Source organism: Sinohyriopsis cumingii, chromosome 18, assembly GCF_028554795.1.
Source record: "Sinohyriopsis cumingii isolate HCF-2022 chromosome 18, ASM2855479v2, whole genome shotgun sequence".
In the NCBI taxonomy this organism is placed as follows: Eukaryota; Metazoa; Mollusca; class Bivalvia; order Unionida; family Unionidae; genus Sinohyriopsis; species Sinohyriopsis cumingii.
Genome location: NC_142978.1, coordinates 26,534,337 through 26,549,795, shown reverse-complemented (window position 1 = coordinate 26,549,795; position 15,459 = coordinate 26,534,337). Strand labels below are relative to the sequence as shown.

Genomic DNA, 15,459 nt, shown 5'->3' with positions numbered 1-15,459 from the left:
GAATAAGGGTCATCATATCGGCGAGTGAATATTGTTTAATCATTAGTCTTGAACACCAATGACAGATGTTTATCAGAATATTCAATGTTTACACAAGAACGATACTATAATAAGATGCAAATATAGAAAAGATGCTGCACATATGGAAAATGTGTGTTTAACACGTGACCTCCCATGTGTGAAATTTACATCATGTACTCTGTATTCAAAAACACAAAGGTTACATTGGGTAAGATCTTTAATGTCTGTGAAACCTAGGCTTTACATATGCATATCTACCTTTTTCAAGTTTTTGAGTTACCTTTTTCAAGTTTTTGAGTTACAGGATTAATGGTACCATTCAAATATTATCATTTCTTAGGTTTGATGGACATAACAATTAACAGATGTAAAGGCATTTGTTTGTCATATTTTAAGGCACATGTTCAAGATATATTATCAAAGATAATCCTGTGCTTGGCTAATGCAGACATGATAACCCTGACGAGTCTGTCCCAGTAAAGCAGTTCATTTTTTTCCGTAAGGCTGACCAGTTTTCACTAAGGTGTAAGAAAATACCAATAACTGCAATTGTAAAGCTGGAAAACTTAATTAAAACTCTGACACATCGACAAGAAATATTATAATCAACTGTAAAGTTTGTAACAAACTCTAGTTTCATTCGTAAATGTAGACCTTCATAGCTATTCACATTTCACATGATCCCTTATGAATAAGGGTCATCATATCGGCGAGTGAATATTGTTTAATCATTAGTCTTGAACACCAATGACAGATGTTCATCATGATATTCAATGTTTACACAAGAACGATGGTATAATTAGATGCAAATATAGAAAAGATGCTGCACATATGGAAAATGTATGTTTAACACGTGACCTCCCATGTGTGAAATTTACATCATGTACTCTGTATTCAAAAACACAAAGGTTACATTGGGTAAGATCTTTAATGTCTGCGAAACCTAGGCTTTCCATATGCATATCTACCTTTCTCAAGTTTTTGAGTTACAGGATTGATGGTACCATTCGAATATTCTCATTTCAAAGGTTTGATGGACATAAGAATTAACAGATGTAAACGCATTTGTTTGTCATATTTTAAGGCAAATGTTCAAGATATATTATCAGAGATAATTCTGTGCTTGGCTAATGCAGTCGTGATGACCTTGACGAGTCTATCCCAGTAAAGCAGTTCATTTTTTTTTTCCGTAAGGCTGACCAGTTTTCACTGAGGTGTAAGAAAATACCAATAACTGCAATTGTAAAGCTAGAAATCTTAATTAAAACTCTGACACATCGACAAGAATACGTTTACACAAAAACGATACTATAATAAACTGCAAATATAGAAATTATGCTGCACATATGGAAAATGTATGTTTAACATGTGACCTCCCATGTCTGAAATTTATATCATGTACTCTGTATTCAAAAACACAAAGGTTGCATAGGGTAGGATGTTTAATGTGTGTGAAACCTACGCTTTACATTTGCATATTTACCATTTAAAACTGTTTGGGTTACAGGATAATGGTACCATTCAAATATTCGCATTTCTTATGTTTACTGTATAAAACAATTAACAGATGTTAAGGCATTCGTTTGACACATTTTAAGGCACGTGTTCAAGATATATTATCAGGGATCATCCTGGGCATACGTAATGCAGACCTGCCAACCATGATGAGCCAGTCCCAGTCAAGCAGTTGATTTTTTTCCATCACACTGACCAGTTTTCAGCAAGGTGTAGGAAAATATCAATAACTGCTATTGTAAAGCTGGAAAACTTAATTAAAACTCTGACACATCGACAACAAACATTATAATCAACTGTAAAGTTTGTAACAAACACTAGTTTCATTCGTAAATGTAGACCTTCATAACTATTCACATTTCACATGATCCCTTATGAATAAGGGTCATCATATCAGCGAGTGAATATTGTTGAATCATTAGTCTTGAACACCAATGACAGATGTTCATCAGAATAAACAATGTTTACACAAGAATGATACTATAATAAACTGCAAATATAGAAATGATGCTGCACATATGGAAAATGTATGTTTAACACGTGACCTCCCATGTGTGAAATTTACATCATGTACTCTGTATTTAAAAACACAAAGGTTACATTGGGTAAGATCTTTAATGTCTGCGAAACCTAGGCTTTACATATGCATATCTACCTTTTTCAAGCTTTTGAGTTACAGGATTAATGGTACCATTCAAATATTCTCATTTCTTAGGTTTGATGGACATAACAATTAACAGATATAAACGCATTTGTTTGTCATATTTTAAGGCACATGTTCAAGATATATTATCAGAGATAATTCTGTGCTTGGCTAATGCAGACGTGATGACCTTGACGAGTCTGTCCCAGTAAAGCAGTTCATTTTTTTCCGTAAGGCTGACCAGTTTTCACTGAGGTGTAAGAAAATACCAATAACTGCAATTGTAAAGCTGGAAAACTTAATTAAAACTCTGACACATCGACAAGAAACATTATAATCAACTGTAAAGTTTGTAAAAAAAACTCTAGTTTCATTTGTAAATGTAGACCTTCATAGCTATTCACATTTCACATGATCCCTTATGAATAAGGGTCATCATATCGGCGAGTGAATATTGTTTAATCATTAGTCTTGAACACCAATGACAGATGTTCATCAGAATATACAATGTTTATACAAAAATGATACTATAATAAACTGCAAATATAGAAATTATGCTGCACATATGAAAAATATGTTTAACACATGACCTCCCATGTGTGAAATTTATATCAAGAACCATCCATGCAAATTATCGAAGTTACATCTATGAAACCATTATCAAGTACCGTGTATTCAAGAACACAAAGGTTACATAGGGTTAACATGTTTAATGTGTGTGAAACCTACGCTTTACATTTGCATATTTCCCGTTTAAAACTGTTTGGGTTACAGGATAATGGTACCATTCAAATAATCGCATTTCTTATGTTTAAGGTATATAACAATTAACAGATATTAAGGCATTCATTTGACACATTTTCAGGCATGTGTTGAAGATATATTATCAGGGATCATCCTGGGTATACCGAATGCACACCTGCCAACCATGATGAACCCGTCTCAGTAGAGCAGTTAATGTTTTTCCATAAGACTGACCAGTTTTCAGTAAGGTGTAGGAAAATATCAATAACTGTAATTGTAAAGCTGGAAAACATAATTAAATCTCTGACACATCGACAACAAACATTATAATCAACTGTAAAGTTTGTTACATTACAAACTCTAGTTTTATTCGTAAATGTAGACCTTCATAACTATTCACATCTCACATGATCCCTTATGAATAAGGGTCATCATATCGGCGAGTGAATATTGTTTAATCATTAGTCTTGAACACCAATGACAGATGTTCATCAGAATATACAATGTTTACACAAAAACGATACTATAATAAACTGCAAATATAGAAATTATGCTGCACATATTGAAAATGTATGTTTCACACGTGACCTCCCATGTGTGAAATTTATATCAAGAACCATCCATGCAAATTATAGAAGTTTATCTATGAAACCATTATCAAGTACCATGTATTCAAAAACACAAACGTTACACAGGGCAAGATGTTTAATGTGTGTGAAACGTACACTTTACATTTGCATATTTACCGTTTAAAACTGTTTGGGTTACAGGATAATGGTACCATTCAAATATTCACATTTCTTATGTTTAATGTATATAACAATTAACAGATGTTAAGGAATTCATTTGACACATTTTCAGGCACGTGTTCAAGATATATTATCAGGCATCATCCTGGGCATACCTAATGCAGACCTGCCAACCCTGATCAATCCGTCTCAGTAAAGCAGTTGATTTTTTTCCATCGGACTGACCAGTCTTCAGCAAGGTGTAGGAAAATATCAATAACTGCTACTGTAATTCTGGAAAAACTAATTAAATCTATGACACATCGACAACAAACATTATAATCAACTGTGAAGTTTGTAACAAACTCTAGTTTTATTCATAAATGTAGACCTTCATAACTATTCACATCTCACATGATCCCTTATGAATAAGGGTCATCATATCGGCGAGTGAATATTGTTTAATCATTAGTCTTGAACACCAATGACAAATGTTCATCAGAATATTCAATGTTTACACAAGAACGATACTATAATAAGATGCAAGTATAGAAAAGATGCTGCACATATGGAAAATGTATGTTTAACATGTGACCTCCCATGTGTGAAATTTATATCATGTACTCTGTATTCAAAAACAAAGGTTACATAGGGTAGGATGTTTAATGTGTGTGAAACCTACGCTTTACATTTGCATATTTACCATTTAAAACTGTTTGGGTTACAGGATAATGGTACCATTCAAATATTCGCATTTCTTAGGTTTACTGTATAAAATAATTAACAGACATTAAGGCATTCCTTTGACACATTTTAAGGCACATGTTCACGATATATTATCATGATTATCCTGGATATACCTAATGCAGACCTGCCAACCATGATGAGCCCGTCTCAGTAAAGCAGTTGATGTTTTTCCATAAGACTGACCAGTTTTCAGCAAGGTGTAGGAAAATATCAATAACTGCTATTTTAAAGCTGGAAAACGTAATTAAAACTCGGACACATCGACAACAAACATTATAATCAACTGTAAAGTTTGTAACAAACTCTAGTTTCATTTGTAAATGTAGACCTTCATAGCTATTCACATTTCACATGATCCCTTATGAATAAGGGTCATCATATCGGCGAGTGAATATTGTTTAATCATTAGTCTTGAACACCAACGACAGATGTTCATCAGAATATACAATGTGTACACAAGAACGTTACTGTAACAAGCTGCAAATACAGAAAATATGCTGCACATATGGAAAATGCATGTTTAACACGTGACCTCCCATGTGTGAAATTTATATCATGTACTCTGTATTCAAAAACACAAAGGTTACATAGGATAAGATGTTTAATGTCTGTGAAACCTAGGCTTTACATTTGCATATTTACCTTTTCTCAACTTTTTGAGTAAGAGGATTAACAGTACCATTCAAATATTCGCGTTTCTTAGGTTTAATGTATATAACGATTAACAGATGTAATGGCATTTGATTTACATATTTTAAGGCACATGTTCAAGATATATTATCACAGATCATCATGTGCCTGGCTAATGCAGAAGTGCTGACCCTGACAAGTCTGTCCCAGTAAAGCAGTTCATTTTTTTTCGTAAGGCTGACCAGTTTTCACTAAGGTGTAGGAAAATACCAATAATTGCAATTGTTAAGCTGGAAAACTTAACTAAAACTCTGACACATTGACAACAAACATTATAATCAACTGTGAAGTTTGTAACAAACTCTAGTTTCATTCGTAAATGTGGACCTTCAAAGCTATTCACATCACACATTGTCCCTTATGAATAAGGGTCATCATATCAGCGAGTGAATATTGTTTAATCATTAGTCTTGAACACCAATGACAGATGTTCATCAGAATATACAATGTTTACACAAGAACAATACTACAATAAACTGCAAATATAGAAAATATGCTGCACATATGGAAAATGTATGTTTAACACGTGACCTCCCATGTGTGAAATTTATATCATGTACTCTGTATTCAAAAACAAAGGTTACATAGAGTAAGATGTTTAATGCCTGTGAAACCTAGGCTTTACATTTGCATATTTACCGTTTAAAACTGTTTGGGTTACAGGATAATGGTACCATTCAAATATTCGCATTTCTTATGTTTAATGTATATAACAATTAACAGATGTTAAGGCATCCGTATGACATATTTTAAGGCACGTGTTCAAACCATATGCAGCTCAATGGCTTCTTGACATCTTTCAACTTGACGTAAGTCTTGGAAATTCTCTTCATTTCACATAATACAGATGGTTAGCATATCTCCCGCAATGAGACATATTCAAAATGGCTTGTGATGACCAATAAACATGATTGTATTCTTTCCCCTTTTATTCACAAAAATCTGAATATTCCTTTAATTCATCTGTGGTGATTATTAAAACTTTTCTAGAAGCTTATTTTCCCTTTCGTCTTAAATATGCATGGCTTTCTAGACTCCATTTTTAAAAATTCTATAATCAACAGTTTGATCATGCAGATGCTTCACGTGAATAAATAAGTAGTTTAAAGTATCTTGGGTGCTTTTGTAGAGTTAGTAGGTTCGCTGACTCATTTCACTAATTCTAATTGACAGAGATGTACTTTGTGATGCTAGCCATACAAAAAGGGGGGGGGGGGGTTAATTACTGAATGCATGAAATCGAAGGCTGTCGTATTATACGTCACTTATCTTACATTGCAAATTATGACCAATGGGTTATACTATTAAAATGTCATTAACTAAAGTTCTTTAGAAAATTAGTTTTTGGAAAATAATATACATAATATAGATTTGCTTAATACCTGATGTTTCTATTTTAAAAAATGAGAGACTGCAATGTCAAGAAAGTAGATATTGTACATTTTCAGGTGACAACAGTTGTACCTGTGCACTAATGGTGATAAAGGATGCAAAGACCATGGAAGTAGCGAAGATCACTGCTATTAGTAAAAGTAAAAATGCCATTAACATTGCCACGAGGAACACTTTCTTTGTGGCTTACAACAATCATGACGGATCATCATGTCACATTCTATAATATTTTAATAGTGCAGAACAGTCATGTAATGATTTATTTTGTAATATCATAGATGTATTGCTTGTTGTCAATAAAGTAATAACTATCCCACCTTTTTCAATTTTCATTGCCTATTACATTAATAGACTTTGAAAAATATTCACTACTTGTTCTGGCAGTGTGGTAGTTTATAGTGATGTCTAGCACTGGGGCATCACGCCGCAGACATGTAATATAATGTCTGATCCAGTCACAGTATCCTGACACCAGGCCAACCAGTCCTAACACTAACCTCTTAATGCTGAGTGCCAAGCGAGGCAGCTGTAAGTACCATTTTTATATGTCTATGGTATGACTCAGCCAGGGTTCACACACACAACCTCCTGCAGCCGAAGCTGACGCTCTAACCACTAGGCCACAAGAGCGCTGCAGGCATGTCTGTGATAGTCAACTAAATACAAGAGGGCTTTTGATTGCAATGAAACTGAATTAAAAAATAAAACTAAAGCACAAATTTTACTTCACAAAACTTATTTAAATAGGTTTTTATTTCTTAAAGCGTTGCCACCAGTAGGTAATTTCACTGATCAAAATGTCATCATTTAGTGTTATTTACAGTTCACATGGAATTGTTTTCTAAAGAAAATTTGCTAAAAAATATGACATATCAAAAGATGCAAACTTCATGATGTTGATTCAAGTTTTCAAGAGCTCATTGCTATTTTCAACAATATAACGTCATGTATCAATGTTTCATGTACATATTGCGATGTTATTCCTATTCAATAAAGGCGCCAATTTTGGGGCATTTTCTATAAGAAAAAATGGGATCTACACCAGCCAAGCTGGTCCACAAGTTATCCAGACACAAAATGGAAGCAGTAAATATCAATGGATCCCTTTTTAAATGCATGTATACCACACATAATTGAACTCATCTGCCCTCTTGATCTAAGCTTACATACCAAGTCTGACTGGAAGCTGGTAAGAAATTAAGTTTATTGAGCATTAATATGCAACTGTGTTACAGACAGTAACAGGACAGACAAAAGGCCACACTGTAAGCTCCTAATGACTTTGGAGAAGTGAGATAAAAACTAGAATTATTACAAATGAATAAAGTTAATAACTACATTTACGCCAAGTCTGCTTGAAATTTTCACACCTAATAAGTCAATGTAAAACAGCTGTTCCAAGAAATCAAAATCAACTTATATTTTCAACAGCTGACATAGTGCCAATTTTAGTGATGACGCTGAATCTTTATTTTACATGATGACTTTGTTATTTCTAACTTCTGATTCAGATCAACAAATAATTGTGCAAGTTTTGCTAATTGCTAAATTAAACTTCTTTCATGCACTACATACAAGTATCTCACCTCATCTTCACGGTCCAGGGAGCCTGCGCTGAGATTACTGTTGTCTTGTTGTTGCTGCTGTTGCTGTTGTTGTGAGTTGCTGGTGTTCAGCAGCGAAGTACTTGCAGAGGACACAGACTGTGGTGATGTCATTTGTGGTTGTGGCAAATTTAGGGGCTGAAACTGATATAAAATTAAAGTACAATAAAATCCCACCAAAAGTACAGTTGCATCTTGTCAGTCATGATACAATGGTATATAATAATAATAATGAGGACTTTGTATAGCGCCTAATCTTTAGAAGCTCTAAGCGCTTTACAACATTAGACAACACCTAAAAGATAAAAAACATAAAATAATATTATTACAAAAACAAACACCGCGAAATTAGAAAAACAATAAAAAATAAAAAACATACTGAGAATATTTTATACTTGTCAATGGTTGAATTTTTATTAATATAATTACCTTAGGCTGCAAAGTTCACGCTACAATAATGGTTGAGCACAAGATGTCTACATGATGTCACCTAAATTAAAATAAAGTTTTGATGTCACCTAAATTAAAATAAAAGTTAAAGTCAGTGCTTCTTTTATGCCCAGTGAAGTCCAAGGACCAGTCACTCTTTATCGATGCTAACAGAAGAAACTGAATGAGGTAGGCAATGTTAGTCGAGTTCAGGGCATCAGATGGATTTTCAAGTCCGAACATTATTCAATGAGGAGATTGTGCCATAATTAGTCATACTTCCTTCCTATTTGACTATAAAACTGGATTAAACCATTAAAAACTTACCCTGCTACCATAAAATCTTGCTTCCAACAGTTCCTGCTTTCGTGGATCTAGACTATTTAAATTGACATTGTCCATTCTGTGGAAAGCTTCAACCTTAAAAAAAAGAAAATTATGTATGAGAAATTATTTTCATTTGTTACAATCTCAGAAAATATATTAATATATACTCAAGATCAGAAAATTTACAAACATTAGAAGAAGTTCTCACACTTAAAGGCTGAAAACAAATTCTTCACTTGTGAAATTATAAAACCGTAGTTAAAAAATTGAGGTATATTTCATTGTGATTGACTATATTACATTAGTTGTTGTTGTTGTGGGGTTTAACGCCATTTTTCAGCACACGATAGGCTATGCATGGTGGCCAGTATTAATGGTGGAAGAAGAACCCGGGAAGAACCACCAACCCATGAGAAGCTACTGGCAATATTACATTAGTACAACTCCCTTCACAAACTGTCAGCATTTATAAATGAAGTGTCTCCTCAAGCCACACAATAAAGTTGACAGTGAAAAGGATAGGACTGGTTGTACCTCATGACACATCTCACACTAAGTAAAGCATCAAACCTAAAGACACACCACAGTAGACAATGAAGCAAATCTTAGGGTGTGAATTAAACCCATCCTCTTTTTGTCCCATGTCCAAAACCCTAACCACTGAGGCTGCTCAGCAGTCATATGGAATTGCACAATTAGATTCAGTACTGACACAAGACTGAACTTGTATTTTACACTTATGCTTATATGGCTTGTGCAAATATATTTCAAACGGCAAGGACAGCTATAGCTAATTTAGTATAGCTTTTTTAAAAATAATTTCAGTTTGCACACTGAAACTGCATGCGTCTTACAAACATGACCTTTTCACCATTATCAGGTAAAAGTCCATTCCAAATAATGGGAAAAAAACTGACATAGTATGAGCATTACTGAATCTATGCAAGAGATTTTTAAAAAAAAATATATTATACTTATTTATTTTTCTGTAAGATGATGATTCTTCAGCTTCTATGTGCATAATTCCACAATCTTTAAGGAATCTACACATTGTTCAATCTAATGAAAGAGTTTCTTCAAATCTTTATGTACCTAAGAACAAACAAATTTTTTTTTTATGACTACATCTCCTTAATTTTAAGGTCAGAAGAAAGAATAGCACATGGGTGGGGCAGGTGAAAGGAATGAACAAATCTGAAAAAATTTAATAAAACTTGTTACTATGAAGTTACTAGAAACAACGAAATACACTCAAAAACAGAAATGCGCTAAAATACATACAACTTTACCTTACTACACATGAAGTTTAATGTATTGTGACCATTGTCTTTTAATCATGATCAAAAGGCAAATAAAATTTGATTTAGATCAGTTTTATAGGAATTGTGTACATTTTCATATTTATAGCTCAATTCATGTAATGAAGTGACTGTCATACTTGATTGGACAGCTTCTACCTCTTTCTGTGCAAACTGTATCTATTTTCCCTTTAAAACATGTATGTGTACTGGGATCCCACTGCCAGGCGAAGTGGGTGACCAAGTTGCATGAAAAATGTCTGGCTGTAGTTTATGGCTTTTGAGATCGAAGTTCTGGCAGTGTTGTAAAACAAGGAAAAACCTATTTATATGGTGTAGATTCCAATTAGCCTCCGACAATAAACTAACTCTTACACATTCATAGGTGTGTTTTAATAGCTAACTGGGGTCAAGCTGGACTCAAATTTCAGGGGGAAGTGACTTCTCCTTTTGGACAGATTAGGGAGATGCTAGAGACAAACAGGAAGAAGTGGGAGCAAAGCAACACACATGCACACTCATGCATATATATATATATATATATATATATATATATATATATATATATATAAATAAACTTAACTCAGTTAAAATGTATTACAATGTATAACTTCTGTTGTGCTCTTTTTAAGTCATACACGCACACACGTGCATGTATGTATGTACGTATATATATAGACACACACACCACTCCCTCGATAACTCGCGTATAACACGGTGTCAGACATGGATCCCTTTTTTTAAACCAGAAAATATCCCAAAAATGTATCCCTATTTGTTGAACTTGAAGAAAATTGCGATCAAAATTGGTAACGGAAACTTTGATGTATTGCTCATTTTATTGTAACATTTTAGTAACATTAGGCATTGGTTAAATAGTATTTGCTCTGCTGACTTTTTTCTTCATATTTTCACAAAAATGGGTGAACTCAGAATACAACCTTGACCTTATATTGTCTTGAATTCCACAACATAGCATTGATCGTACGCTTCTAAGCTAAATAACTGCATAATGTAATGTTTAGACTCTGCTTACTTTGAATTCTATACACAGACACATCCACCATTATTTCACCACAACAGGTTCACTTATGTTTCCAAATGGATTTTTAAGAAGAAAATATAATGTACACGCAGAAGTTAAAATATTTATATTTCCGATTCCATTCTTCAAACACAAATTGCTATTTACCGAAGTTTAAGTTTCGAAACACAAGTTGCTATGTATTTATCATCAAAGGATAACTTAGGAAATTGGACAGTGATAGATGCTAACATACCCCGAAAAAGGTTAACGGTCAATCAGCTATCAAAACACATGCCTATGAATGTGGATGAGTACTCTTTGTCAGCACAAACTATTTGATGGCCTCAAGCCAATATTTCACCTTAAGATATAACCTAACATTGGAACTAACCTGGCCAAGGCTAGGGAGCATCTAAAAAAAAGTACGGTTAGTCAATGTTCCTCTACAAAATCATAGGATGAAGCTATTTTCGCTTTCCTAACAGAAGAAGGTGAAGTTTACGTTTTTTAGGCAACTTAGTCACCTACTTCACCTGGTAGCATGATCCCATGCCAACTGAATAAGCACCCTTTCTGGAGAATGATATCAATGCTTGATTTCCTGAAGATGGACCTATTTTACTATGATGAAAATATACCAAATTCTGTTTTGAAATTTAAACAGCAATATGTAAATAGCAATGAGTTTTTAAAAAATACAATTGGTGAAGAGTATTTTGTAACTTATTTCTTGTTCAAAACTGGAGATTAAAACTGCCATGTTTGCACAATTTTCTGTATAAAATCAGTTTGAAACCGCAAGTAAACATATCATGTAGGTCAAAAACATAGGAAAATACTATGCTGTGGAGTTAAAAAAAAATGCGGTATGGTAAAGGTTGTTTTCTGACATTCATTTTCATGAAAATTTGAAAAGTATAGTGAGGCAAATACTATACAATCAATGTAGATCATTACAACCAGTACGTAGGCAAATAATAAAACCATAATCATAGTCCTATTTTTGTATTTTGAAACAAAGCTAGAAAGGGAGTGGTTATATTAAGAAAACTCCTCTTTTTTCAAAATAAAATAAGCACTGACATGGTCAAATAAGTGTTCTTGGATGTGTTTGGCTGGAAAAAAGGGTCTAGTTTAGTCATATATCCACTTTAATGCTTCAGTGTGTTGAAGAATAGTTACCATAATGTTTTATGAGGAACGATGAAATCAGGCCGAATTGTATGGTTTGAAGTCATTTGTGCATTTGCTCCTGTGTACATGTAGGTGTTGTTACAAAGTATGTTAGAAATCTTTCTAAATGCAATTTTACACACAACTTTTAGAAAATAAAATAACAAAATTACATGGAAATTTCTTAAGTCTTTTTATCAACTTGTAATTACAAAACTCTAAATTTTGTTATTTCTATCAGTTAAAATTAATTGTAATGTATAGTTTCTGCTGTGCTTTTTTTAAAGTCATATGGTCAAAATACATTTACCTCAATCCAAACATACATGACAACAAATCTGAATACAATGGGTATGAATATAATAAATTTTATACACATACAAAATGTGTTGAAAAGAAACATAAAACCCAGATTCTTCAACCTGAAAATAAAGTATTGCTTAATACTATGTTAAAGGTATTTTGAAAAACAAAGGACATAATTCAAATCAGAAAACAGCTCTCTCTCTCTCTCTCTATATATATATAAATATATATTGTATTTCTTGCTTTACTCCCACTTCTCCCAGTTCTTTCCAAAAGTCACTTCTCCCTAATATTCAAGTCTAGCTTGGTGTATGCTGTTTCCAGAAAAATATGTAAACACAATTGCTGGAGTTTCATAATAATAATTTCAATCTTTTATTTCAAGTTCTGACCGATTCATGAGTTATCAAACCTGCCCAATTTAGTAAAATGAAGTACAAGTAACTTAATTACATTAATTGTGCTAGAAATTAGTGACAAGTAAATATATCAAAACTGATTAAAATTTAAACTGTTTTGTCCATTATTATTACTATTTAAACAATTACAAATCATAACATCAGGATGTACACTGATATGTACATCAAAAACATGTAAATAGTTATTTAAATCTTTTGAACATATTTTGTTGTTTGAAGTAACTGGTTACTATGAAACATTTCTCATGAAAAAAATAAGGCCTGTAATAGTTTCAACAGCAAATACCAACAACCTAAAATGGTTTATATTTCTCTGTTTAAAGCATTTATACAAGTTTAAAACTTGCATCTGTTTTCATACTTTGTATTTTGTGACTATATACAGTACTAAAGGTAAATCTAAAAATTTCAAAGTGTCAATTAAAAATCTCTTTGAAAACCACATTCACGAATGCATAAGCTTGTGTACAAATTTTGTACTATTATTCACTCAAACATAATGGTTCACCTCTGCTTCCAATAAAAAAAATTGTAATATATTTAATGTGCCAAAAAAGTGTATACACCTACTGATGACACGGTGTACAAGTGTTGAATGTGTATCAAAATTTGAGTACACCGGTCACAATATCCAGCTGCCCAATATATATACTGCTTGATCTTCCACTGACCTTCCCTGGTAATGAATGGTTAATTCCCATACTGCTTTACAGAAGCAATTGCTACTCTAATCCAATTAATCATCCTAACTTTAGATGGGATAAAAATGCCTGCACTGTCTCTTTGACCCATTATTCTGCACTAACAATTAATGAACTCAGATTTTTTTTATTCCGCAAAGTAAAGATTTAGAGAATCTGACTGCAAACTTGTTGTGTCATATTTGTTCCATCTGTATACAATATGCATTTTACACACGGTCATGAAGAATTCTAGGGGCAGGTTTTCCACCATATTTGCAAAAATGAATGAATGCATGTACAACAGAAAAAACGCATTTTTAAAAAATATTCTTGGTCAAACAAGCCCAGCGCATATATAAATCGATAGCAAAATCTACAAAAATTTCTAGGAAATTATTTTCAGCCTACCGGAGACTTAAATATACAGCAAGTGGCTGTGTGACAGCGAGCTCCTGAAACCTAAGATGGCGGGCCCCGAATGTTTTCACCCAACATTCTTGGCAAAAACTTGGCCCTCAGTCCATTTCACGGACATTGGAATTTCATGTTCTGATAAAACAAAGTCTGATCTATCGATCTGACTAGTGACAAGAGTCGATGAATAATGGTGACCACGTTCAAGAGATGCGGTTACAGCTTCTGGTGGGTACTTCGTTGTTGATGCTCTCCTAAACCCTGTGACGTCACATTAGCCTCGCGAAACAGCGCGCGATCTATCGGGATAATACGTGCTTTACATATACCTGATTGTACATTTTAGCATTGCATTAAACATAAAAATGGAAAAATAAGCCTCGGTGTTATTACCTAATTTTTTAAAATTTGAATACATGTTGCACATGTTCCTGAGATGGGGAATTTAACTCGGAAATCTTCGTGTGTCATCGGCATACAAATGCCCCGAGAGGTGATTCCCGCCCTATGGCCTATTTCATGAATTAATTTAGACTATTTAAAACAGTCAAACCTATACAAGTTATTTATTAGCTACCTATAACTTTTGCTCGATATTATCATCTGCATGTTTCATTAATTTGTATGTTGCTAAGTACATGCACTGTAATAGAGTAACAACAGAGTAATTGTTTCGTGTACATGAATGGTATTAATGTTTATTTCTTCTATAAATAGCTCGTTAGATAAGAAAGCGGACTATACGTGTACTTTTTGATTAAAGTCACATGACTACATAAAGTGATCAAGTACCGCAAATTTTCATGCCCATGAAGATTGCACAACACTTTACTGTAATATAGCTCGCTCTAAAATGTGCACACTTGCAACATTTGTAAACTTCCGAAAGTATCTACGTCATAGTCTACTTCACGACATTTGTTTCAATCAAGTACGCTTTTTTCCGCTTTCTCATTTGTATGTGCTATGAAGCAAATTGATTTACACGTATTTGCTGTTGACTATAACACTTTAAGACGGGTATTTATATTCAGACCAAGCCATGCAAAACCTACATATATATAAAATTTTCACATAAAGAACAGAAAGAAATAGAGGGGACGAAATGAACTAAATTTCTCATTATGTCAATAATAATACTTACCGAAGTTGGTGTTTTGTTCTTTTTTTTTGTTTTTTTTTTTTTTGGGGGGGGGGTGTTTTGTTTTGTTTTTTTAAAGGACGAAGAGAAGAGTATAGCGAAACATTTCAAATTTCTGCTCGTCAAAATAACTTGCAATAAAAAAAATGATTCAGTTT

The 15,459-nt window shown here is 33.3% G+C and overlaps 1 protein-coding gene across 9 annotated transcripts in view; it reads right to left on the bottom strand.

Annotated features, from left to right (window-relative positions):
• The window catches only part of LOC149776264 (serine/threonine-protein kinase tousled-like 2), a 181,886-nt gene extending 167,463 nt beyond the window's left edge, over positions 1–14,423 (bottom strand). For all 9 annotated transcript variants that reach the window (XM_089942676.1, XM_089942681.1, XM_089942677.1 and 6 more), the window contains exons 1-3: positions 14,155–14,423; positions 8,841–8,933; positions 8,067–8,228 (exon numbers count right to left, since the gene is read on the bottom strand). In XM_089942676.1, coding sequence (XP_089798802.1) covers positions 8,067–8,228; positions 8,841–8,915 — 237 coding nt within the window. In that variant the 5' untranslated portion in view covers positions 8,916–8,933; positions 14,155–14,423. The remainder of the gene's footprint in view (positions 1–8,066; positions 8,229–8,840; positions 8,934–14,154) is intronic.
• Positions 14,424–15,459: the final 1,036 nt, after the last annotated feature.